Genomic DNA, 27,578 nt, shown 5'->3' with positions numbered 1-27,578 from the left:
GTGGGAGAGGAAGAAGCAGGGAGCCCAATGCGGGGCTCGATGCAGGGCTCGATGCGGGTCTGGATTCCAGGACTACGGGGATCACGCCCTGAGCAGAAGGCGTATGCTTAACGACTGAGCCACCCAGGCGCCCCTGTGGCAAACATTTGAAACATTTGAAATGATGCTCAGTTTCATCAGTTTCCGGGGGCGGGGGTAGGAAATGCAAATAAAAACAAGGGGATACCATTTTTCACACATTTGACTGGCAATAAACAAGAAAGATCGATATCCAGTGTTGGCAAGCATTCTGGGAAAGACGTGCTCTCTTATACTATTGCTGGCAATATAAACTGGTCAAGCTCTTTTGGGAAACACATTGGGCAGTGGTCCTTCCAAAGTCAGACGCGTCTGTCTTTTGACCGAGCAATCTCACACTTTGGTATCTACCCCGCAGAAATAATACTTGGAAATGGGCAAACAGAAAGCAGGGACAAGGTTGTTCACTGATGTATTAAAAACTTAGATCATCGAAAGAGGGACAGTTAAATAAACAGCGAAGTGTCTGAGTTACGTAAGAGTATGCGCTGGTTAAAAAGAATTAGAACACCCAGACACAGTAAAATCTCCAAGAGACATGGCTAAATAAAAAAAAAAAAAATTGAAGAACAGTCCACACTATATGATATGCAAAATTCCCTCTTCCTCTCTCTCTAAATCTGTGTGTTTGTGTATACACACATACACATATGTATAAAAATATATAATATACAGGTAAACAATGCAGATATATAAATATCTGAAAAGATACATTCCAAATTGAGCTCAGTGTTTGCCCAATGCAGGAACCTGAAATGGAGGTGGGAGGAAGGGTGGGAAGAAAAATGTTTTATTCATCTGTAGTGTGTGATTTTTTTTTTTAAAGAGTCCTTATAGCTTTGTGAATGTAGGTCTTCCCTCTGTTTAGGAAAAGACCTTCCCCTTTCTAAAGTCCTCCTCCGTGTCAGGCATGGGGGGCCCCTGCACTGCATTCCAGACTAGCTGCATTCCTGGTGAAGCAGTGAGTCAGCCCAGGGTGCCCCGGGGCCAGGCCCAGGCCCGGTACAGCCACTCCGTGCTTCACTCTCGTGTCAACATTCACAAGGACGGACCACGGGCAAATCCATGTCACTTCCTTTCTCGTATCCAGCTCATTTTTGGAACACATATCACAGAATGGAGTGAGAATGGGGGTCAAGCAAATCACCACTCCTCCCACCTTCTCAGAGCCTCTGGTAACCAGCCAAACCCGTCTGGCAGTGGGGAAGTGGAGAGGCAGCGGAAATGCTTGTGGACTTGGGGCACTGCTCACAGCAAAAGGGCAAGCTGGGGATACCATGGCTGGAAATTTTTTAGTGCAGTCAAGTGTTCCCTGCCCATCTGGCAGACTATGCAGTTTTTCTTGCATTCTTTGTGGATAATTGTAGGGCAGACAAAATGGCCCTTCACCCCCATGCGTGAAGCTCTGGAGAGATGATCCATAGACCACAAAGATATGCTGAATGGGGCGGGGGAGCCCGAGTGCTGTGAACAACTTCCTAAAGAGAAGGCCAAGAATAAATTCCTTACTTACCAGTCAGTGGCATCCGAAAAGGAGAGGAAGTCGGCATGTATAAAACAGCTGTGTAAATTATAAAGCTTACAGGGTACGACTAACCTCATCACGCTACTTCCTCAACACTGGATTCCCTCCTCCTTTCTCCTCTTATACCCCAAAATAATCCCAAAACAATCATCAAACTGGGGGAAAGGCAAACCATTCTGGGAAGGAAAAAATAGCAGCTGCTCTAGATATCTTTTTCAGAGTTTGGCTAAGACCGTTGAAGTTCTTTCTCATTTTCTTTTCTTCTTGGCTGCCTTGACAGCCCTTCAGGATTTCAGCTGGCTCCAAGCACAGCTCAATAAAGATTATTCCGGAGAAGTTTCATATTCCTAAGATTCCTTACATTTCTTTCTTTAATTTAGGAAATGAGGTTGAAAAGGCTGAAAAACAGCCCAGATTGCACCATTTCCTATGCAAGTTTCTTGCAAAGCAAGCTGTGCCTCCCGTTCCAACAAGAACAGAGAGGCAGTTCTGAATGGAAGGTGGGCGGTGGGTCCTTTGGAACAGCGGTAGGACTATTTGTCTTTTGAAAAGGCCCCAGCAGGCCCAAAGGCTGTCTGAAAACTTTTTGTAAAGAGGGAAGGGGGGGGGGAAGGAAACTTCTGTGTGCTCAGCCCCTGAAAAAGCCAGTAACTGCTCTGTGGACTTCATTCAGTCACCAAATGTCTGCTTTGCGCCTCTGCCGTGCCGGGCTCTGTTCTAGATGCAGAGGGTAGAGCAGTGAAGGCAACCAAGTGTCTGATGCCTTCAGGGCATTGCTGTGCAGGGGGTGCTCTACGGAGAGGGCTGGAGGAAACCCTTTCCCCGGCTGTTTCCTCTCCCCTGGGGCGTGCTGTTCCTTCCCTCCTTTCGACTCTCCCGTCCCTTCCGCCTCCAGCACCCTTGGTTTATTATACCCTTCACCTTTCCCCTTTGTAATCACATGGCCCTTTGCAAACATCAAAGGAAAATAAGCAGGACCGGGGAGCTGATGAAAACGAGGCCTATGACTCAGAGGAGGATGTTTTTCTATTTTTCATTCTGACAACTCTCCTCTCAGAAGAACCTAGGAGCCTCTTCGTTATAAGAATAGTCTGTCTCTCCTTTGAATAGAGATTCCTCACTTTTGCTCTTATTGTCAAAGTCTACTTTCAATTAGCCACCGCTGTTGGCCTACAACTCACCTGGGCCCTCAGAGTAGCCTGGCAGTCATTTCTTGTCTCCTTATGCAGCTTTGGGGTTTTTCATCCTTCCTGTAGTCTCTTTCAAAAAAAAATATCTCCATGCTCCTTGGAGTTCCCTACCCACGTCCCACCCCAGCCCCCACCCTTGCACAGTTAGCCTCAACTGATGACAGTGCTCGTACTTGAGAGAGAAAATACAAACCATCAGAAAAGGACTCCTTTCATTTCTAATCACCTCACCTACATAGAATGATTATTTGTGCCCCCCCCCCAAAAATTCATATGCTGAAGCCTAATCCCCAAGATGATGGTATTTAGAGGTGGGGTCTTTGGGAGGTGGTTAGGTCATGAGGGTAGACCCGTGGTGGCTGGGATCAGCACCCTTATAACAGAGGCCCTGGAGAGCTACCCCCCACCCCCAATCAGGACACAGCGAGAAAACAGCCAGGAAGCAGGCTGTCAGGAGACACTGAATGTACCATGCTTTGATCTTGGATTTTCCAGCTTCCAGAACTGTAGGAAGTACATTTTTGTTGTTTATCATCCACTCAGTCTATCACAGCAATCTTCCCTGCAGACATTTTCTCCATCCTGCACAAAGAAAGGGTGTCCTCTCAATTAAAGTGAGCCCCTGCACCGCATTTTTGCAGCTACCCCCTTTAGTCTTCTCAGGGAGAGCACCCCATCGGTTACCTCCCCCCCTCCATTTCTTCCCCTCTGCTGGATCCTTGCCTTCGGTGCAACACAAAACCCTGGCCTTTCCTCGTACGAACTTCCTGCTAAAAGCTGGTCCAGAAACATCCAAGGACAGATAACAAATAAAAGCGAACCAGGATGAGGGCCACATAAAAATACTGACTATTGGATCTTTTGGAATCACCCTTATGTCTCTCACCTTCTACTCCTACTTCCTGAGATATTTTATCGACTATCTAATCTTTCCAGTGAATTTTTAAGTCTGCCAATCATGCTTTTCATTGCCAAGATTTCCTCATATTTCTGGACATTTACATTATAGCATTCTTGCTCTTGTTTTAGGTAGGTAACATCTTCTCGAATCTCTGAAAGTACTAATTAGAGGTGGTCGGGGTTGTTGTTTTTTTTTTTTAATAAATGTATTTCTATTCCCTGAATTATTTCTCTGTGGGCTCCTCGTCATCAGGCGCGCGCTGCCGAGTCCTCACATTTCTCTCGCTGTTCTAGGTCACGCTCCTGCACTCCATATTTACACCTTTCATTGCCTAATGAATGACTCTACTTGGACATCGAAAGACACCTCAGACTGAATTCCTATTTCCCTTCAAACTCGTTTTTTTCTTTTATCTCAGTAAATGGCAGTACCGTCTCGTCAGTTACCCAAATAAGAAACCTAGGAGTAATTCTTAACTGGCCCTATTTTTCCTTACCTGTATCTACTACGCTAATTCCTAAAGCTTCTATCTCTTTCATGTCTCAATATTGTCCTAATGTTTCCTACTTTGTCAACAAAACATAGGTGGTGTAATGGCTGGCATCTCTCTACACGTTTAACCGCGGCATCTCAGGGAAGGTGGAGGGACCCATGATTTGTATATTCGGAAAGGACAAACTGGGCATGTTCTGAACCACCCTTTATTCTCTTGGCTGCTAGCTACAGGCAAGTTTGTTCCTTAAGTTTATTATTTTTATTATTATTATTATTATTATTATTATTTTCATAATCTCTACACCTAACGTGGGGCTCAAACTCATGACCTCAAGATTAAGAGTCGCTGGCTTTTCCAACCAAGCCTGACAGGCACCCCTACAGGGACACAAGAAGGGAACATGACTTTGGGCTAGTGGTTCTCTATAGCCAAGGCCATCCCCAAAGAGGGCTGCTCGCTGAGGGTTCTCGCAGCATTCCCAGCAGCCAGGGGAATGCGTCCTTTATTTCTGAAGAGGCATCCAGGTGGCACACCACATTGACCTCAGAGAGGCCTGTCCTGATCCAGGGGTTGACTTCGCAGCTCATTTGGCTTTCACACTCAGCGAAAACCTCCACCATGGTTTTTTCCTCCAAAAATGGCATGTTTTGGAGTCTATCTGCCAATCGTTTATTACTTAATTTTCTCAGAAACCTGGACTGGGACAAGCGATGTTATTTAAACTGCAGGTATTTCTCAGTATCCTTCCCACTGCTCCCCAGGATCAGACCATCTTTATCTCTTTCCTGGACTATCGTTGCTTCCTATCTGGCCATCCATCCATCCTATGTCCATTTTTACCCCTCTCTGGTTCTTTCTCCACACTTTACCCAAAGGGAGATTCCAAAAACATGAATCTCATGTTAATCTCATGATTATCTCACTCCCGTGTTTACAACTCTTTCCTGGGGTGTCTGGCTGCCTCAGTCAGTAGAGTATGTGACACTTGATCTAGGGGTCATGTTGGGCATAGAGATTACTTAAAAAACAAAAAAACAAAAACAAAAAAACTCTTTCCTGCTTTCCCCTTACCCTCAGCAATAAGGTCTAACCTTAACAGGGCTGAGAAAGCCAACAAGATTTGATTTGAGCTCCCTAGTCTGGTCTGATTCTCTTTTCACTCTCCTATCCTCCACTTCTGCACTTGGTGCTCCAACAAGAGAAAGTACTTGCAGGTTTCATCAGCGCTCCAGTGGTTTCTCGACTCTGCGCTTTTTAAATATGTCCTCAGATTAGGAAGTATCGAACTGCTTCCTTCTCCAGTCCCTCTCACATGAATGTGAGCATCCTGGGAGCCAGGACCCTTCTGTGCTCTTACAGTAGACACTCAACAAATATTAAATGAATGCATGAACGTATCTGGAAAGGATTTATGACCTGTTATATGCTTACTTATTAGCAATGGCCACTGAACATGGACAGATGTTTAACCTTACTATTAAAAAGGCACTCTGAAACAAGGAGATACATTTTTTCACATAGAAATTGGCAGAGTGACGAACAGTAATATGTAAGGCTAGCAAGGGTGTGGCAAAATGGGCACTCTGATACAACGCAAGTGTCCGAAAAGCATTTTGGCAATATGGAACAGGTCTTAAGATGCTTAAGCCATGTGCTCTAATAATTGCACATCTAGAGATCTATCCTATCTAATCAGAGATAGAAGTAAAATTTATACACAAAGTATTCATCATAACATGTTTCTCTATTGTACTCTTATATTGTCCATATGTTCCGTAACGGGTCTGTTTGAATTTAAAAAATCAGCAAAATGTTAGTAAAATGCTGGTGGGGTTGGAGTTGGCATTACAGCTTGTGGGAGCCAGCCTCCAGGACAGCCCAGTGATTGTTGCTTCCCGGTAGTCACACCCCTGTGTAGTTCCCTCTCACACTGTTCCAGAGTCGATCTGTGTGACTAATCAAATATGACAGAAGTGATGACACACAACCTTCAAGATTAGGTTATAAAAGACTCTACAGCATCCATGATAGTCTCCGGCTCCTTCTCTCAGATCATGTGCTTTTGGGGAAAGCCATTTGTTATGTCACGAGGGCACTCTGTGGAGAGACCCACATGGCAAGACGTTGACGCCTCTTGGCGAAACCACACAAGTAAGCTCGGAAGCAAATTCTCTGGCCCAAGTCGAGCCTTCACATGACCACAGCCCTACTGACATCTTGACTGCAACCTTCTAAGAGACCCTGAGTCTCCCAGTTAAGCTCCTCCTGGATTCTTGATCCAGAGAAACTGTGGGATGACAAATGTTTATTGTCTTAAGCTGCTCCATTTTGTATAGGATTATCAGCTGTCCAGGTTTTACCAGGACTGAAGGGTTTCCTTGGGATATGGGATTGTCAGTGCTAAAACCAGAGAAGTCTAGGCAAACTGGGATAGTTGGTTACCCTACTGTTTTTTATTTCTTTATTTTTATTATTATTTTTTTATTATTATTTATTTATTTGACAGAGAGAGACAGCCAGCGAGAGAGGGAACACAAGCAGGGGGATTCGGAGAGGAAGAAGCAGGCTCCCAGTGGAGGAGCCCGATGCGGGGCTCCATCCCAGAACACCGGGATCACGCCCTGAGCTGAAGGCAGACGCTTAACGACTGCGCCACCCAGGCGCCCCTACCCTACTGTTTTTTAAATACAGCTTTATTAAGATAGAATTCACATACCTTAACATCCTTCCATTAAAAGTTCAGTGGTTTTAGTATATTCAGAGTTGTGCAACCATTACCACAATCTAATTTTAGAACATGATAAAAAAAATCCTTAAAAAAAAAAAAAGAAATCTTGTCCTCTTTAGCTATCATCCCCAGTCCTCCCAGCCCTAGACAACCACTAATCTACTTTCTGTCTCTAGGCACTGTAGTTTTGAGGGTAATCTGTTACGCAGCCATGGATAATAAACACAAGGTTATGGATAGTGGGATAAAGATGCTTGCTTTTTCATTACTCTTTTACTTTATACTTTTCTAAATTGTGCAAATTTAGATTTGAAATGATTAAGATTTCATGGACCGGTTGCTTTCTCCACCCCAGCATCTTTTGGCTCCCTGTTCACCCAGTAACAACACTACCCACCTCTCACCCGCTCTTTGGAAAGTGCCTTTCCCCAACTCTTTGTTATTCTGAGGTGGTCGCCAATCCAAGGACCGGGTGGATACTTGACTCGGGCTAGGACAATCAGATTTTCTCTCCCAATAATTTGAATCTTGAGTAGAGGCACACAGGGACAGAAGGCATTTAAAACAAATCATCAGGAGGCAGAATACCAGAGAACTGGTTGGAGAATTTAGTTTCTAAGATCTCTGCAAACTTCCTGGCTCTTCCTCTTTCCTCTTGGGCATTTAGTTATTCCTTTGATTCTGGAAGTTACTCCTCCATGGCTCCATAAATCTCTCTCTCTTTTTTTTTAAATTTTAGCTTCTATTGCCTATAACAAAAGAACTCTAACTGACCAAATAATAATAAAGAATATGCATGGAGAAGAGTGCCCTTCTACTTGCTAGATGGGGTGCTGTCCCATTCATGAATTGTTGAATAAAGCCAATTAGATCTTCAAAAAGAGAGAGACAAAGAATATTCATAGGGGATGGAGGGAACTTTACCCCCTCAAAAAAAAATCCATAAATCTACGATTCTGACACAAGGGTTTTAATTTTTTCATCTTACCTATTGGTTCACGTCTGTGTAGTTAGCATCATGGCATACGTATCATCTTACCTTTGAATTTTTCTACCTAACATTGTACCTGCAAAAGGTTTTAGTGTTTCTATAAAGTCTTCTATATATCATGTTTAATGTACGTTATTTTCTTATACCAGCATATCATAATTTATTAACTCTTGATCCAGTGGTTGGATATTTGAGTTGATTTTAGTGTTTTGCTGGCAGACATAAGGTTTAAAATGAACATTTTCACAGCAAGCTTTGTGTGTTGAGTTATTTCTTTCCTTAGGACAAATTTACAAAATTGAAAAATGGATCTGCTATGGGTGTTATCCTTGTTCTTTTCATGCATTTGATGTTTTGCTTTGTAAAGTGAAAGGTGCTTTTGTGCTACAAGTATTTTTCTGTTTTGTATGTTTGGATTTCCATTTATAACATAGTCTTAGATTGGGCAAATTCAAACAAATAGAATTTACTTGGTTGTAAATCGTGCTCTGTGTTGTGACTGTGTATACAAGTATTCATGTGAGTATAACTTTTTAAATAAACCTTTTATTGAAAATACCATGAATAAATAAAATGGTACAAATCATAAGGGTAGGATCTCAATGGATTTTCACAGAGTAAACACACCCATGTGACCGGTATGAAGATCAACGAGGACTACAAGCACTCCAGAAGCCCCCTTACGCTCCCACTCAACTACAACCTCCTGTCAGATAACTGCAGTCCTCGCTTCTATCGCAATAACCTAATCTCTTCTGGTTTTGAACCTTAAACAAATGCACCGTTTTTTATACTGTTTCTTTCACTCGACATGCTTATAAGCTTCCTCCATGTGTAGCAACAGTGCACCCATTCTCATTCTGGGTGGCATTGGATTGCACGGATACACATAATTTAGGTGTCTAATCTACTATGGGTGGGCACTTTGGTTGTTTCCAAATTTTGGCCACTGCAAATAGGAATGAAATTGCTGGCTTATAGGTTATGCACATATTCAGCTTTCTTAGAAACTGCCAGTTTTCCTAAGTGGTATACCAATTTACATTCTTACCAGCAGCACAGAAGAGAGTTCTAGTTGTATCACATCTTCCAGTTTTGACTTGTACTTCTGCTGTGTTTATTGGCCACTTGGATATTCTCTTTTTTGAAGTACCTGTTCAAGTCTCTTGGACTTGAATTCTAACCAATTTTTGGAATTCTAAACAATCAATATATAAGGAATGATTAGATTGGAAAATCATCATTTTTTTGAAAGAGTTTATTTTTATTTATTTGAGAGTGAGTAAAAGCATGAGAGGGGAGAGGGTCAGAGGGAAAAGAGGTCTCCCTGCTGGGCCAGGAGTCCAATGTGGGACTCGATCCCAGGACCCTGGGATCATGACCCGAGCCGAAGGCAGACACTTAACCAACAGCCACCCAGGATCCCTGGAAGGTCATTATTTTGTAATTAGAGTAATTATTAATTTGGGAAAAAATCATCAAAAGATGTTACAAATTAGTGGGTGCAATTTAATGAAAAACAAGATATTTACATAGTCTCAAAATATCTCCACATAAAATACTTTTAATTATAAAGAGGAAAATGTGATTTTACAATAGAGGAACCTGATAGATATCACCTTAACTGGGTGATTTAAGTCAACATTACCAGTAGAGGGACAAACCGACACCATGGGCATCCTGGTGTAATACATTGTCACAGGTATCATGCCCCCGCTTTGGTATTCCTGCCGAAAATGCATTCTCTGAATCTATTCATGAGGAAACATTAATTGAACCCAGTAGAGGTACATTCTACTTAATAACAAGCTTGTACTCTTCAAAATGTCAGGGTCATATAATAAAAAGTAAAGATAATGAACTATTTTGGATTTTAAAACACTAAAGTGACATGATAACTAATGTACTGTGTGTTCCTGGATTGGATCCTGGACCAGAAAAAAAAACCACTTTTTTTAAATTACAAAAAACAGTATTAGGACAATTGGTGAGATTTAGTAAGGTCTGTAGATTAAATTAGATAATATATCCCAGTTTTGGTAATTTTACTTTGCTGTGTAAGTGGGTTGTCCTTAAAAAATACACACTGAAGTATTTTAGTGATAAAGAGATATCATGTCTTACTCTCTAACGGTTCAGAAAAGTAATATAGACAGAGAAGCATTAATAAAACAAATGTGATAAAATGTAAATAATTGCAAATCTTGGTGAAGGTGATAGAGGAGTTCCTTCTCTTTTTTGCAATTTTTCTAGAAGTCTAAAATTATTTCAGAATAAAAGACTACCAAAAAGAGAGGAAATTCCTAGTTTGCTAAGAGTTTTAAATCATGAATGAATGTTGAATTTTATCAAATTCCTTTTCTATATCTATAAGGATAAATATATACATTTTCTTTTATACTATTAATTGGGTATATAATGAGATTTTAGTGTTAAACCAACCTTGATTGCTCAAAATAAACACACATTTTATGTTTAATATATTACTGGATTTGTTTTGCTGATATTTAATTTAGAAGTTTTTCCATTTTTTTTTTTTTAAAGATTTACTTGTTTAGGGGCACCTGGGTGGCTCAGTCATTAAGCGTCTGCCTTCGGCTCAGGTCATGATCCCAGAGTCCTGGGATTAAGCCCCGCATCGGGCTCCCCGCTCGGCGGGAAGCCTGCTTCTCCCTCTCCCCTGCCTGTTGCTCCCCCTACTTGTGCTCTCTCTCTCTCTCTCTCTCTGTCAAATAAATAAAATCTTAAAAAAAAAAAGATTTACTTGTTTATTTTAGAGAGAGATGGAAGGGGGGCAGAGGAAGAGGGAGAGAGAATCTCAAGCAGGCTCCCTACTGAGCATGGAACCTAACACGGGGCTTGATCTCATGACCCCAAGATCATAACCTGAGCCAAAATCAAGAGTCGGATGCTTAACCAACTGAGCCACCCAAGTGCCCCAGAAGTTTTCTCATCTTTGATAAGAGAGAGACTGGTCTGTAATTCTCTTTCCTTGTAATGACCTCAGGTTTGGGGATCAACATTTTATTGACCTCATAAAATAAGCTGACATTTCCTTTTCTGTTCTCTGAAAGAGTTTATATACAATTGGTGTTACTTCTTCCTTAAATATTTGGAAGAATACCCTGGTGAAATCATCAGAATCCGGAGATCTATTGTATGAAGATTTTTAATCACTATTTTGTTTCTTTGGTTGATATAGGACTATTTTCTATTTCTTTGGTGTCATTTATTATAAGTTGGGTTGTTCCAGGAATTTCCCATTTCACCTAAATTTTCAAATTTATTGACATTAAGTTGTCTAAAATATTTTCACTCCAACTTTTTAATGTTTGTAGGATCCACAGTGATGTCCCCCTTTCCAAGCCTGATAGAAGTAATATGTACCCTTTTTGCTTTTGTTTCTGTTTTATATGTGTGATCTGTCTTGCTATGGATTTACCAGTTTATTTTTTCAGTGACTCTTCTCCACCGTACATTTTTTCATTAATTTTTTTCTCTTTACTTTATCATTACCTTTTTAATAATTTCTTCAGGTTTAACTGTTTTTTTCTCTAAGTTCTTGAGATGGATACTTAAGTAATTCTTACTTAAAGTTATACATTTCAGCACCTAAGATTATAATTTTCCCACCAAACACAGTTTTAGCTGCATCTTAAAATTTTGATATGTCATATTTTTATTTTTATTTAGTTCAAGATGTTTTTTCACTTCCATTGTTATTTTTTCTTTGATTGATTGGTTATTTAGAAGTATATTGCCTAAATTCTATGTGTTCAGGAATTCTGTACTTTTCAAAAAATTGTTGACTATTAGCTTAATTCCCCTCTGCTCAAAGAACATACTCTGTGTAATTTCGATGTTTTGAAATATGGTGAGGCTTGCTTTATGGCCCAAGTTATTGTCACTTAAAATAAATGTTCACTGCTCACAGGAAACAGAAGTGAATTCTGTGGTTGTCACATGAAACATGCCATATGCATCAGTTGTGTCAATTTTGTTAGTCATGATGTTTAAATGTTGTGTACCTTTACTAATTTTTGTTTCCTTATTCTTTCAGACACTGACAGAGGTATTAAAGCCTCCTACTGTGATTATAGATTTATCTATTATTCCTCGCAGATTCTGTAATTCCTTTGCTTTATATATTTTGTAGTTGATTGTTAGTTGTATACAAAATTAGAATTGTTATATCTTCCTGATAGGTTAATATTTTAATTATCGTGAAACATCACACTTTATTTTTAATAATGTTTCTTTCCTTAAAGTCTACTTTATATGTTATTGTATAGCTATACCAGCTTACTTGGGGTTAGTTTTTGCATAAAATGTCTTTCTTTCTTTTACCTTTAACTTTTCTGTGGTATTATTTTATTTATTTATTTATTTATCCTCTGTCTAGGATTTTATTAGACTGCTTTTCCCCCCTATATACCTGTTTTGGAAGATTGAGGGAAAAAGGCACAAACTCACATTAAGTAAACAAAGTGACCTAATCAGTTCTACAAAGTCTATTTTGTAAAAGAAGTAGCAGTAGGAACCAACCAAAATAAGTCGGGGAGTCCCAACAGGACTGTAAGCGAACTTGGAAAGATATACACATGCCCACAATACTGACCCTGTCTTTGACCTCTTTCTGTGAAAAGGCCAGAGCCCAGCACCACCCCCATCCAGAGGCACTACAGCTTCAAACTGGGACTCTGACCATGGAAATCTAATGGAAGCAGCTAGTCTGAAGGGGCATGGCACACTCTCAGGTACGTCTGTGGTATTATTTTAGACTGCAACTTTTACATCTTTTGAAAAAGCACATACATATTTATTATAATATTACATTATTAAATATATATATTTTTAAGATTTATTTATTTTAGAGAGAGAGATAGTGTACACACACATGCATGTGCATGCATGAGCAGGGGTGGGGCAGGCAGAAGGAGAGGGAGAGAATCTCAAGCAGACTCCCCGCTGAGCACAGAGCCTCATCTCACAACCCTGAGATCATGACCTGAGCCAAAATCAAGAGTCATATGTTTAACTGACTGAGCCACCCAGGCGCCCCGTATATTTAAAAGCAGTATGGAAATCTTTGTTTTTTAATGACTATTATACCATTTATATTTATGGTAATTAATGATATATTTGGATTCATAGCTAACTTCTTACTGTTCCGTTTTCTATTTATCCGACTGGTTACTTGCTCCTTTTTATCTTCTTTCCTGCCTTCCTTTGGTTTCATTAACTATTTAAAAAAATTATTACACTATCTCTCTTCTATTTATGCATTATATTGTTTATACATAATTTTACTATTCTCTTAATAGTAACCCTAGAGTTTATAATATGTACCCTTGACTTGTTTCAGCTTAGCATAAATTAATACTTTAACTACATCTGAGACAAGATATGCTTGCTGGCACCCCCATCAGACATGTATACCATTCTGATCTGTTATCTGGGAGTAGACATAGATCCTTATCATTTATGGACACTGACTCTTGTCTGGTTCTCTCTCCTTCGGTGTCCAACAGATCCAAATTCTCCTGAAGCCAAGCCATTTCCCTTTTTTTTTGGACTGTTTCCCCTGCCAGATAGTTCTGTTTTCTGCTTCCCTGAAGCTTTAGAAAATCACCATCTTAACCCTCCCTCTAGAGTGGAGGAGGGAAAAATACTTCTCATTTTTCTATGATAGGTTTATAGACCAGAAAACAAGATACAATTTCTTAATCAACTATCCTCTCACACCTACTACTATATTAAGTTTTAAATCTAACCATAATCATAGTACTTCCATGGGAAATTAATTCCAAGTTACAAACACTTATCCTTTAGGGAGCTTTGAAAACCCAATCTATTCATTATATATATTATCTGTATAATAGCACTTTTTTTACTTCACTTTATTTAGGGAAAGGAAAAATTGCAGAGACCAATGATAAGGCTCCTCATTACTTTAGGAATACTCTGGTCAATTTGCTTCAGGGTTTTGCTACAACATTAACATTTATAAATGAGTGAAAGTGAGGGAATGTATGATCTCTTACCAAATTGCAAGATATTTTTGTGCCTTTAGTTGTCTTCACTAGGATAAAAATGACATAGAGATAGAGAAGGGTAATAAGAGATAAAATTCCCTGAGGTACACTGTGGTGTTAAAATGCAGTCATATGTACAGATGTGGGTAAGTTTTAACTTAGAGAACTATATTTTGAGTGTTACAGTACTGAGGCCAAAGAACCACGAGATAGTGGCCTGGTTTAATGAAAGAGTACGAAGGTTCATTAGGAAACTCTTCAGACAAAACATGGTAGCAGTTTTGACCTCGCTGATACTGCTTTTACTAAAAGTAACTGCACTGATTCTTAAATTTATCTCATTCTTCGATACCCAACTTTCAGTTCTGAGGAGAGGCAATGTAATCCAGACCTCTTACCCTTCCCTATGCTCTTTAGTTTTAATCCCGGAGTAATAGAGACCAACCTTTTACTCAAAGATTTCAAGCAACCTGGTTGCCTCAAGTACCAAACACTTCTTACAAGAGGTCCTAGGGGTAAATTAGACTCAAAGTAATTTGTTTTTCTCCAAAATCCTTTTCTGATTCCACAGGTGGAACACATTTTGTGTTTTAGTTTCCCTGGACCACCATTCCCATGTGTAGCCCAGTAAATATTGGAATGAAAGCAAAATGATAACAAGGCATATTGTGTGTGGCTATGTAGCCTATCATAAGAGGAAATGTTTTTCCAAGATAATTTGTAAGTTTGGCCTGGGATCATCTGAAAACTGGAAATGATCTATAAAACAAGTCCATAGTCATAAAGCAAAATTTTAAAATCTGCTTTTACTCATAAGAGATTTTCCACACTTAATCATTCAAGAGCTGATTATCCAGAATGTGTAATATACAAACCCATTATTTCTTTTCTTTTTTTTCCCTTCTGCTGCCTGAGTTTTGGTCATTTCACAGCTCATTACTATTCTCTCTCTGGGAAAATAAAAGCAAATGTAGCTCCAACTGGTATTTTCAACTTTCTATATGAAGGTTGTGTAGGAAGGGTAATAATTATTGGTTTATATATCACTTTTTGTTACTAAGTATTTGGCTAGGCTCCACTGGGCACGGGGGAAGAATTTTAAAAGTTCAAGACATTGTCCCTGCTCTTAAGGCTCTTACAGTATAATTGGAGGAACAAGGTTTGTGTACAACAAAGCCAAATATTAACGCAAGGCAAAATATATTTAAACAACAACATGAAAGAATTCTGGTCATACAAACATAGCATACAAGAGAACTTTACTCTTTTCTACTCTTTCTCAGTACCTAATACGTGGCTTTAGCATACTCAGAAGAATGAAAATCATTTTGATAAAATCATCATAGAATAGAAGAGAATTTTATAGACCTACAGAACTTTATAAGAACATAGTATGGACTGATGAGATTGTCACAGAAATTCTCAATTAGGTAGTGAAACTTGAGTTAAATATCAAAGAATAGATGGAATTTCAACATGAAAAAAGGAAAAAAAAAAAGAAATTTCTGCACAAAGAAAAAAAAAAATCCCAGAATCCCAGGGTTGAAGACCCCTATATACTTCTAAATGAAATATTTCAAGCATACAGGGTATAGAAAATAATAATACGAACTCTCCTTTCCCACCAAATTTTGTCAAATATTTACTTTATGCCATATTTGTTTCAGATCCACTTTTTGGAGGGGGGCAGAATACAGATTTGGCTAAAGCCTTCTTCATACTCTGTCATTATCCTTCTTCAGCAGAGGTAACAACTATCCTGAATTCAGAGTTATTATTACTATGAATATTTTAAAATCACTATCACACATAGAAATATGTACTACTGTTTCCTGGGTCTAAAGTTAATGTAAATGGTAGCATGCTTTGTGTATCTCCTGCCACTTTCTTGTGTTCACTAGATATTCTATTTTTTGAGATTGATGCGTATTATAGCTCTAGTTCTAGTTCATGCATTTTAACTGCCGTATAGTATTCCACTCCGTGATCATACAACAATTTACTGAACCACTCTCAGGTTGATGAACATTTAGGTTGTTTCCAATTATTTTCCTGTTATACACGATGCTTCAATGAATATTCATTTACATGTCTCCTTATGCATTTAAGGGAGAGTTTCTTGGATATATATAGCAAAGTAGAAATGTTAGATTGTAAGATAAGGGCACCTTTCGTTTTAATAGATATTGCCAAATTGCCTTCCGATGTAATTGTGCCAATTTAGTCTCCACTCAGTGGTGTATGGGAGTTCCCATCTCTTCCTTATCTTGCAATTCTGATGACTGCATCACAGGCTTGGAACTGCCAGAGGACCCTGGTGTTGATTCTTCCTGTAAACTTGCTGTCTGTGTCGGGGATGCTCCAAGTTGGGTCTCTTTATGAACCAGCCTGGCCCAGGCTTAGAGGAGCTATCAGTCCTCTCAGAGAGAACTGGGAAAGAGTAAAGAAAGAATGGTATGATGGCAGAGGATTGCATGCACATTTTCATCATTTTTACGTCCCCGATATATTAGCACAACCTGAATCTCCATAAGCAAGGCTCAGTAGATGTTCAATTGACTGGAACTAATCGTGAATCCTGATCTGTTCCTGGCTTTCACTTCTCTAAGCTTCAATTTCCCCATCTGCAAATTATGGATGATAATAATTTAAGGAATCATTCCAAAGGTAAAAGAAGATATAAATGTGAAAACATATAGAAGCTCTAAAAAGCAATGTAAATTAAGTTACGAAAGATTTGAAAGCTGTTTCTGTGTCATGACTTCTTATGAGCAGATAACATTTTAGCAGTTCAGAATCATTGCCAAATTTCTCATTGGCATTCTTCTTGCGACCCCTGTAAGTCCTGGGGTTCCACGTGCCCCAGACTCTGCTCAGGATCACAGTAATTTTAAAAAGGTATTCCAACCTTTATTTACCTTTATTGCTCTCAAAGAACATTAGAGGAACCCGTTTATGGTTACCGAGCCGCCCTGGAGTTCCATTCTATTTCCTCTGGTCTTACATATAACCTCCAAACTCTTTCTCTAGAACCCAGTTTATTGGGCTTTTGGTCATCTCCCTTCTCCCTTTCTTCCAACACTTTAAACGTTGACTTAGCTCCTTTCTGGCTAACTTATCCCCCTTCTCTTCTCACTTCTCCACTCAAGTCTACACTTCCCTTACCTTAAATTCCACATCACAAAAATATCAGTGTAGGCAGGCTAGAAAACACTGCTTGAGAGAAGAATAGATATTCATATCTTAATAATCATTCTAGAACATAAGTTCTTGTTATGGAAGTCAGTCACACTATTTTCACTTTGAATGTTTTAAAAACAAGGTTCATAAACATTTTTTGCTACTTTTAAGTTGTTCTTTTTTTTTTTTTTTGAAGGAGTATGCAGATGGAGAGAGAGAGAATCTCAAGCAGGCCCATCACAGGGCTTGATCTCACGACCCTGAGATGATGACCTGAGCTGAAATCAAGAGCCCGATGCTTAACCCACTGAGCCACCCAGACACCCCTAAATGGTCCTTTAAAAAAAAGAAGAAGAAGAAGAAAGAAAAAGAGGTTGTTCACCACTGCTCTAGACTCTCAGGCTTTTCACTTGGAGATCCCGTGATCCTACCATCTTTATTTCTGTGACTCACATTTACACATTACAATGTAATTCCCTTTTGCACTTCCTAAATCTGTGACTGTCCTTGTGATGTCCCCTCCTTAATGCCCTTTCATCTCCTCAAACTCAACACGCTTCAAAGTGAACTCACATTCATTCCAAATTTAGCTTCCCCTCAGGACTTCCATATTTCCACTGTTGGCATTTTAAGAGACATGTTTATTGCCCAGGTGTAGTATTATCAGAAGAGGAAGAGAATGGGGCCAGAGACACTAATCAAGAGACTTGCACCACGTAGCAGAAAACAGACCGCATTCAGATTTGCAGACATGGTGTTTTCGATTTCTTTGGAATGACTGGAGAGTGCTCTCCTTAGGTGAGAGGTAAACCCTAAATATTGGCATCAGCAACTTAAGAGTGTTATACTTTTCAGCATTAAAAGTTCATGTGGAGGGTGGGGGATGGGGTAACTGGGTGATGGACATTAAGGAGGGCACGTGATGTAATGAGCACTGGGTGTTAGGTGAGACTGATGAATCACTGAACTCTACCTCTGAAACTAATAATATACTATATGTTAATCAATTGAATTTAAACTTAAAAAAAAGGTCATATAAACATTTTCAGATACTGGTGCCCAGTTAACAGTTCTGAGGTTGACACAGAGAAGGACTGGCTGTATGAGGCACCACATTTATGCTTGAAAAAGGCTATTCACAAATTTCGTATAGTGGCTTAGACATTTGTAAACAAAATACAAAGCAGCAAGGAAATGTTCATGAGTTTCCTTCCTTTTGTGATTCCATCAACACATGTTTAAACTATTCTGATGGTATCAGATGCTTAGCTGAGAAAGTTCATACTACCAGATGAGTCCTGATTTAAACATACATATTTTTTTTAAAGTATCTTTAAGCAACCCAGATGATCAGATTTCAGGCAGAAGTTTTGACTTTATTATTTTTTTTTTAAGATTTTATTTATTTATTTGACAGAGAGACAGCCAGAGAGAGAGGGAACACAAGCAGGGGGAGTGGGAGAGGAAGAAGCAGGCTCACAGTGGAGGAGCCGTATGCGGGCCTCCATCCCATAACGCCGGGATCACGCCCTGAGCCTAAGGCAGATGCTTAACGACTGAGCCACCCAGGCGCCCCAGAAGTTTTGACTTTAATACCAAGAAGAGGCATACCTTGATCCAAATGGGCTCTGCTATGAGCTCAGACCCAGCAAATGGATCCATCCCCTGGGGCAGTGATCTGGGTCAGTTTGAGATTTGGGTTATCTATACATCACTATGAACTATAAGCACGGAGTAAGGAATAATGGAAACCTCCTGGCATGTTATTTGAATTATTTAACAGAGCTTTTATTTCTATTTTTTTGTCTGTTTTGATCAAGAAAACAAACCTTCAGTCCAGATTTAAACCAAATTAGATGATTTTTTTTTCCAACATGATGAACTTTCTAGAGCTATAAGCAGATTGCTTTATTATAGGTTTTGTTGGGAATAGGGGTCGGAGTCTTCCTAAGGGAGTAAGAGTAACTAGAATAAAGCTTCTTTAAAAAAAAAAAAAAAAGGCCAGCAGGATAACACTCTGGGCAGTAATCTACTCTGGAAACAGAGTGTATGTAACCACATTTTGGTTGTTCTGGACCAACTTGATCTGGTCCAACAGTGGTCACACTCTGTATTTGGGAACGAAGGTACAGGGAACACCATTTACCTGGGGGGATCTAAGGGGAACCATAGGCTAGATATTATGTAAAAGGGAACCAGGGAAACATTATGCTCTAATCTATCATGGGATAAAAGACGAATATAATCAGGAGTTTCATCAATAAGATTATCTCAGCATCTCTTAGTCTCTTACCCAGCCTGTATTCTACCTGTACTTCTTTGTAATCCTTCAATACTTTATCGTCTATTTTTCACATAGCCTGCACCCCTCAAGAATGAGCTGAGTCTAATAAAAAAGATCAGTTACCTACAGTGGTAGCCGAAGAGCACCCCCTTGAAATCCTGGTTCCTCAAGAAGATTGGAAGTTCTTGTCTATCTAAACAAGGTTCGAGGCTTTTGTCTAACTTGTTTGTCTTTGCAAGATCTCACCTGGAAGCAATATTGGGTAGAGGTACTCTGTGCCCTGTTTTGTTCATGGTGTTGATATATATGGCTCGGTGATGAGAAGATGATATCTGGTCCGACAAACTGTTGGCAAGGCAGGAACTTTACAATAGGATGCATGAGACCAGGTTTCTTTCCCTGGCGTTTTATGACAATGAGTGTTCAAGAGCACCTCTGATGATCTGATTCAGAGGGGAGCAAAGGTGGGTTTTGGAGATTTTTAAAATCAGGACCCAGGGGCCAGGTTGGGCTTGAGAATTATATAATCTGAATGGCATCCCCTGACGTTCAGCAGTACGGTGGCCCTGAGTTTTTTGTGGCTCTAAAAAATCTGAATCAAAGTTTAGGCTCTAATAGAGTGTTCAAATAACAGGTAGTTATAATCTCCCCATAGTCAACATTGACCAGACTGTATTTGGAATACTGAACTCACTTCCTAGTGCCAGAGTTTAAAAAGATATTAACAAATTAAATGAGTTCATAATGAGGGAGTCTTGATGAGCCGTATGAAGATTACGATGTACAACAGAAGTTGAAGAGGATCTGGGAGAAGGTAAGAAGAGGAGACAAAAGCAGAAGAGGGACTATGAACTTCAATGCTTAGATTAGCCCTGACCTCCAAATGACAGATCTGATGAAACTTTTCTATCTCCCTCCTCCATAGTCTCTCTCTGGCATTTAACACAGCTTGATCACTCTCTTCAAATTCCCTCCTTTGCTGCATTGACATCAATTGTACGAGTTCAGCAGATGGTAAAATTGAATTCGAAGTGCAAAATGCACCTGTGAAGGATAAAGAGGAAAGGGAACAAGAGTAGGAAGGAAGACTCTCAGACTGCAGTGCTTGACTTAGTACCTGTGAAAGGAGAGAAAGAAGGAAGATGGACTGGGTAGGAAGAGCCTCGGTCTGCAGGGAGGCTCTGAGATTAGCTCAGTGATGATGCCAGCGGGGTGCTCCACAGCAAAGATTGCCGATTAGAGGAAACTGCATTGGGCAAGAATGGCTGGCTGTGTTCAGTCATCGGTTGGGAGCCTCGGGGAGACTGAGACCTCTCCGTGAATGTTGTGATGAATCCCAAAGGCATGGAGGCTAGTGGCTGTCAGTGGTTCACACTCCTTACAGCACATGCTTCCATGAAGGGAGTCCTAAGTGGTGCACTCCTATGGCTCCCATACCATTCCATTTCCATATAGCATATTGGATCTCACCTTCCTAGTCTCCTTTGCTAGGTTCTCTGCCTTTGCTCACCATCTAAATGTTGGTGGTTTCTAGGAACCCATTTTCTGCCTTTTCCATTTATTTTCCCTATGAAAATGCATCTCAACCCACAATTTAAATACATGACTGACTGTTGATGCTGAGTTCATATGTTAACTCAGACCATTATTTTCTCCTACCTGGACTGCTACAATGACCTCTGAACTATTCTCCCAACTCATCTCCAGTCCTGCCACCTGACTCCAAGTCATTCTTCATCCACAGCCAGCGGAGTATTTCTAAGGAGCAAATGAGATCATGGCACTCCTGTGCTGAAAATCCACCAATGCACCCTTTTGTTCTCAAGAAGAAATGCAAATTATTTAACATGATTTATGTGCTCCTTAATGGACTGGTCCCTGCTTACCACACTAACCTCATCTGTCACTCTCCTTAAACAGAACTACTTTCGTTTCTTTGAACGTAACCACTGTACCCTTTGTAGGGAGTATACCTTCTTGCTTGGCTAATTCTCTACTTGTCTTTTAAGTCTCAGCCTAGAGGTTCCTTCCTCTGTGAAGACTTCCATAACTTGCAAAGACTAGATCTGGTCCTCTCCTATGTGACCCCAGGACCTATGTGATAAAGAGCGGTGGACTCTTGGTTGTGCATCTACCGGGGGCAGTGAAACCCCGATCGGGTGCCAAGCATTGGAAACAAGACGGACAATATTTTGCATATCAGAACTTGTCTCAGGGAATATTCTGTATGAGATAGAAAGGAATACTAGGATAAACAGTTTGGTGTGGGTGACGGTTCTCTCAAGGACATGATAGGCAAACATTCTCAATCCAGTCACTCCCATCGCTCACCCCAGCCCAACCCTAAACGTTCAGAAATATGTGTGGCTATTTTTGTGATTGATATCAGTGTGGCTGGGAGCAGCATTGAAACAGAGGACAGCCCCACACAAGGAAGAATTGTCCTATCCAAAATGCTAATAAAACCTCCATTGAGAAATACTGTGCTGGGACACATGCAAATCTGGGAGCAGAACTGAATTGCTCAGAATATGAGGGTGGAAGCTGAAAGCTGACACCTGAGGACGCCCATCGCCACCTACTCCCCATGCAGAGCTCCACCTTACCTGTAAATAAATGTTGCATACGTGATTTAAAAAATATATTAAAAAGAAATTTTAAAATATATATTGGCTTGAAAAAGAGTCACATTATTAGTCTAAGCAGCACCTAATATCTCCCTCTGGCTCTGCTTCCCTGCACCTCAGGACTCATCTCTTTGCAAAGGAATTATCTGAGAATTTGTCTGTAGCCTCACTTGAATTCAGGGACCATGCCCTATTGTATTGTTAGAACATAATATAGTGTTTGGCGCATAATAGGTACTTAATAAATATTCCTAACTATGACTCCCAAAATTTAAAAATTAGCCATGACATCTTTTCTAAATGTCAACTCTATTTTTGTCACTAATTTTACATTTCTAGTTGAAAGTTTCAACCTTAACAGATATGAAACAGAATCATTTACTTTGACCCAATGCTAAAACCCTCCCCCCAATAACCCTAATACTGTCTATTATGGCAAATGCTATCACCCTCTTGGGACCTTCCCGTTGTCTAAGCCTACATGTCGCCGATTGTTTGCCTGCTTTCTCACCCCACCAAACCTTCAATTCCACCTTCTAATGATCTTTGTATTCTTTCTTTTCTACCTGACCAGCCTGGAGTGTACCACCTCCCCTTTATTCCTCTGGCTAACTGCAACACATTCTTTACGATTTAGCTTTAGCATCCTTCCTGTATCTTCCTGTCTGCAGTCCTGCCACGCTTCTGTGCTTCTCACAGTTTTGTGAGACTGCAAACTCCCTGATGGCAAGCACTGTGGTTTTCTTCTCTGTATTCTGTACCATTTGAATCTAATAGTCATTGACTCTAAATGCATGACAAGGAGGCAGATTTTGGCTTAGCGTAAGAGAAATTTTATTTTTATTTTATATATTTTTTAAATTTTATTTATTTATTTGAGATAGAGAGGGAGAGAGAGCACACAAGCAAGGGGCAGCAGCAGAGGGAAAGGGAGAAGCAGACTCTCTGCGGAGCAGGGAGCCCGATGTGGGGCTCAATCCCAGGACCCTGGGATCATGACCTGAGCTGAAGGCAGATGCTTAACCGACTGAGCCACCCAGGTGCCCCTGCCTAAGAGAAATTCTTAAAAATATACTATAAAGCAGAGTATAGATTAGTGGCTAAGAGTCTGGCCTTCTGGGGCGCTTGGGTGGTCCAGAGTCCTGGGATCCAACCCCACATCGCATTGGGTTCCCTGCTCAGTGGGGAGTCTGCTTCTCTCTCTGACCCTCCCTGCCCTGTGCTTGCTTGCTGTCTCTCTAATAAATAAATAAATAAATAAATAAATAAATAAATAAATAAATCTTTTTAAAAAAGCGGCCTTTGTGTCTTACCTCTGTTCAGATTTCAGCTTTCTGTTACTCTGAACCAGCTTAATCTGCCTGTACCTCAAAAAATTATGATAATAATACCTATGTCATCAAGTTGTTGTGAGAATTAAATGAGATAACATATGGAAAGTACTTGACTCAGTTCCTGGCACCTTGTAGGCACTTGGTAATGTTAGATATTACTATTGTTTTTATTATTGTTACTATGATTGCTCATTAGCACTATCTCATAATGCGGTGGGTTGCTTTTGGAAGCAGTGAGTTTCCTTTTCCTGAAGGTATTCAAGTACCAGTAAATTCAGGAGCGATGCTGTAAAAGCAGTTCTTGAATTGATAAGATTAGATGACTTCTAAGGATGCTTCTAATCATAGAAGAGGGAAGCAATTTCTCAGATTCAAAGAAAGCGTGGTCATTAGTGTTACTTCTAGCAAGGTTGAGGAGCATTGGAAGGGGAAAAACAAAGACATCAGATTTGGCATCTGCATGTATATATTACAAAGAACAAAATATTTTATTCTTTGTGAGCAGTTAATTGCAAAAGCCCTTTTATTTATGCTGTAACCCATATGGCAAATCAGGCCCTTACATGAAAATCAATCTTTTTTCAAAAGGAATAGCTTGGTCCTGCCAAAATGGAACAAACAAAACCTTGAAGACCGTTTGAGCCCTACTGAAATATCTTTTCCCTTTGAAAGAAGTCTATTAGTGATGCAAGTGCAAAGTTATCTGCACAGATGATAATCCTAGCAAAGAAAACAGTGAAACCATTACCAGGTTCTCATGCTAAGAATTTGGCTTTCCTGCATTAAAAAGACAGAGAAAGAGAGCAGAATTGATTCCTTTTTGGGATAGTTGCTTGGGTCTGCTTATCTGAATCCTGGACTAATTATTCTCATGTTTGGCTTAAAGAGGCCAAACAAGTCTCCAAACGAGGACAAGTTGAAGAAAGGCCTGCAGTCTGGGTCCCCAGCAAGTGCCGTAAATAGGCAAAAGCCAGAATGGAATTAACATTTATATTCAGGAGTTTAATTCTCAAGATACCAGAGCCTTAAGGTGAGATCTAGCTAGAAAAAGTCCAATGATAAGCACTCACATGGCAGTAATTTAAGTGATATGCACATATTATTGATGCTTTAATTACAAATTAGACAATTGGAAGGCTACTTGTATAGGGGAAGAGATGGTCATTTTCTAACATCTCGTCAATAGATTTTCAGGTAAACAACTTCTTTGAGAACTTAATAAATATGCAATCTTACTGTAGGTGAAAGGATTGAAAAGCTAAAAATGTATGAGGCGGGTAACTATATGCAGCTTGACTATTCTTTGATTATACTTATTTTATCCTTAAGTTTGATAAGACCTAGTTTCTCAGGAGCCACCAGGCATTAGGGAACACTAGTGATCAGAAGGTGTGGTGCCTATTAGGAAGGCATTTCTGAAACAAAACTCAAGGTGGTATCATCCAAGTGGCCATCACCTACTTGATTAAAGCTTTTGGAAATGCCTAGTGGGCAGTTTATTGGGAACAGAAAATTAACCCTCCACATACTTTCTTGGACAGGTATTAACAGTTGCGCTGGTGTCCAAATAGATTGGATGTAATGCTCACAATCTGGGACTCACGAAGGGTGGGGCCTTGGGTAGGTAAACTAAAGAGCTTCCGCATCATCATGTGTTTACATTTCAGGTGCAGGACGGATCTTGTTCACGCTCCACCCTCCACCACCTCTCCTTTGCAAGGTTGCTCTACAGCTCGCACTGTCCCCGCCCGGGTCTTTGATAATCCAGCGTCTCTGGAGGTCAATCACGGCTTCAGTTCTAGGCTCTGCCGGCTTCCCACGCCCTCCACTCGGGCTGGTGGGCGGCTGCTCAGCGTGTTTTTCCCCAGAGCTTCCCACGCCCTAGCCACTACACACGCCTCCTGGCTGCCCTCCAAGCCAGCCCTCTTTTGCACCCCGGCCGGCCAGCTCCGAGCGCCCCGAGTGTCCTGTATCAAAGCTAGCACGGCTCACTTTTTTCAGGGGCTTTGCTCAGGGCCACCCCTTCGCCGCAATCCCAGAAAGTCTCTGGTACGCGGCTGTGTCCTATGTGTAGGTGCTTTTAAAAATAAATTGGGGACACTGTCTTGCAAATTAAAACTATACTACCTGCTTAGGGTCGGGACGTGAAACAGCAACGTCAAACTTTGCCGTTCAGGGAATCAGAAGCCAATACGAGGTACCTCCCCCGCGGCCCCTGGGGCAGCCACGCCTTCCCAGCAAGTCTCGGCCGCTGTCAAGCGCGGGTCGGCGGCCCGGGAACGCGGCGCGAGTTCGGGGTCCGGTGCTGCTGGGCAGCCCGCCCGCCCACGCCCGCCAGGCGCGCGGAGCTGGAGCGCGCACGGGGCCGCACGCGCGCTGGGCCGGAGTGCGCTCCCTTCGGGATCGCGGCTGCGCAGTCGGGCCAGAGCCGGGAAAAGGGGGAGGAGGGTGGAGGAGCCGGAGTAAGGGGAGGGGGAGGAGCGGCGAAGGCGGAAGCCATGTTGGAGTTGCACCCCGAGTGAGGGGCTGCGAGCGTTCTCCTCTCCTTGTGGGTGTGACCCGGGTTCGGCGCGGCGGCGGGCTGCGGGGGCGGGGACGGTTAGCCCGGTCGTCGTCCGCGGCTGCGGCGGCGGCGTGAGAGGAGCGGCGGCAGCGGCCGCAGCGTGGAGCCGGGCGATTGTGACCGGCTGGGGAGCAGGGGGCCGGCCGCGGCTCCCACTCTCCGTGTGGCCCCCTGAGCGCCCCCCCTCCCCTGCCCGGGAGGGAGGCGGGGGGCACCCGGGGCCCGCCATGAACCCCGGCTTCGATCTGTCCCGCCGGAATCCGCAGGAGGACTTCGAGCTGATTCAGCGCATCGGCAGCGGCACCTACGGCGACGTCTACAAGGTAAGGGCGAGGGTCCGCGCGCTGCCGAGGCCGCGGGGTCGGGACCCGCCGCAGGGAGGGCGGGGGGCGCCGCCGCCAACTGGGCGCCCGCGTCCGCGCTGGCCCTCCGCGGGAGACGCGGGCGCCCGGGAGCTGTGGGGGAGGAGGAGCGGGCGCCCGGGGCTCCTCTGCCTTGGAACGAACAAAGGGCCAAACGGGTAACCCCGAGACCTCGGAGCCCTTACCTGAGCGCTCCCCTTGGACGCGCGGTGCCGGGAAAGGGCTGGACGCGAGCGGGCCGCTCTGCTCATCACAGCGCCGAGAGGGTCTGGCCGTTTGTTGCATTGGCAGGGTCAGTGCGAAGAACCTGACGGCTGGGGTTTGGCGTATGTCAGACCCGTGTCGGTCAGACGGACTGGGCCGGTCCCCTGTAGGTTTGGCACTGCCGCCCACCGGGCCCGGCGGTAGTTACTACACTGGGCAGCCTCCACCCACAGTCCCCCAACCTTTCGCCTCTTAGCATCCGCGTACCGTCGTCTTTTAATTTTCCGAGTAATGACTTTCGTTTGTAAAAGAGATATAGTTAGTATAATTTTTTTTCCTGTTTTGGCGGAAGAAGCAACTTTGTTTTCTCCAAATCAAATTGAACTATGATGCCTCATTAAACTTGCTTTTGTCAGTGACACACAAAATTCAGCCTCTTTTTTTTTTTTTTTAAAGCGAATTGAATACCCCAGAAAGGTACTGGTTTGACTAGGTTAGAATTCAAAGCCCATTAGTAGTACAGCATTCCTGTTGTAGAGAGACCCCTTCTAAATGTGGGAGATAAATCACTCTTCCCTGGCCAGCTCAACTCTTGGCCTCGCAGAGACTGCCAAGAAGCGGATAGTGCCAAATGTGGCAGCAGTCTTGATTTAGTAGTGTATCTTCTTACTGGTGACTGAAGTGGAACTCCTCCTGTTTCACATAACATCTGAGGATGCATAGAGAAACTTAATTTTACTTTGGAAAGTTTAGTTCTAACTGAACTTTTTGCCCATGTTTAAGCAATAGGTTTTTGCTTTTACTTCAGTGTAACAGTGACTCACAGTGCAGCCAGGATTCTGCATTAGTCTTGTTTTGTGGATGATTTGCTGTCTGTCATCATTTGTCTCATCAGTTTTTCCCATGAGATAACACAGGTGTTTTGTGTACACCTATTACGTATAAGGTACTGGACATCTAAGCACTTGGGGTATAGCAGGTAAAGGTAGACCTATTCCTAAATCTTGGAGTTTATATTTGGGGGGGGGGAGGGACAAGAGGAAACTAAACAACCACTTAGATTATTTTATTGCAGTTTTA

At 41.7% G+C, this 27,578-nt stretch overlaps 1 protein-coding gene, 1 long non-coding RNA gene and 1 other non-coding gene across 5 annotated transcripts in view; 1 reads left to right on the top strand and 2 right to left on the bottom strand.

The window, feature by feature from the left end:
• Positions 1–27,062, bottom strand: LOC121099749. Its single transcript, XR_570960.2, has 3 exons — positions 26,480–27,062; positions 3,264–3,375; positions 1–133 (listed from the first exon to the last, which is right to left on the bottom strand). It is a non-coding gene; the product is annotated as an uncharacterized LOC121099749 (long non-coding RNA).
• On the bottom strand, positions 15,219–15,293 carry LOC121101090. Its single transcript, XR_005833047.1, has one exon. It is a non-coding gene; the product is annotated as a small nucleolar RNA SNORD59 (small nucleolar RNA).
• Positions 26,033–27,578, top strand: part of MAP4K3 (mitogen-activated protein kinase kinase kinase kinase 3) — a 181,544-nt gene continuing 179,998 nt past the window's right edge. The window contains exon 1 of one of the 3 annotated variants that reach the window (XR_005832815.1): positions 26,033–26,255. Coding sequence is in view for 2 of the 3 variants with exons in the window: in XM_040623136.1 (XP_040479070.1) it covers positions 26,160–26,255 (96 nt within the window). In the remaining variant the exon portion in view is untranslated. The remainder of the gene's footprint in view (positions 26,256–27,578) is intronic. The other 2 variants (XM_040623136.1, XM_040623137.1) reach the window with 2 other exon arrangements.

The sequence above is a fragment of the Ursus maritimus genome, unplaced genomic scaffold, assembly GCF_017311325.1.
Source record: "Ursus maritimus isolate PB19 unplaced genomic scaffold, ASM1731132v1 scaffold_6, whole genome shotgun sequence".
In the NCBI taxonomy this organism is placed as follows: domain Eukaryota; kingdom Metazoa; phylum Chordata; class Mammalia; order Carnivora; family Ursidae; genus Ursus; species Ursus maritimus.
Note: the sequence above shows the minus strand (reverse complement) of the source record. Positions and strands in the feature narration are given on the sequence as shown.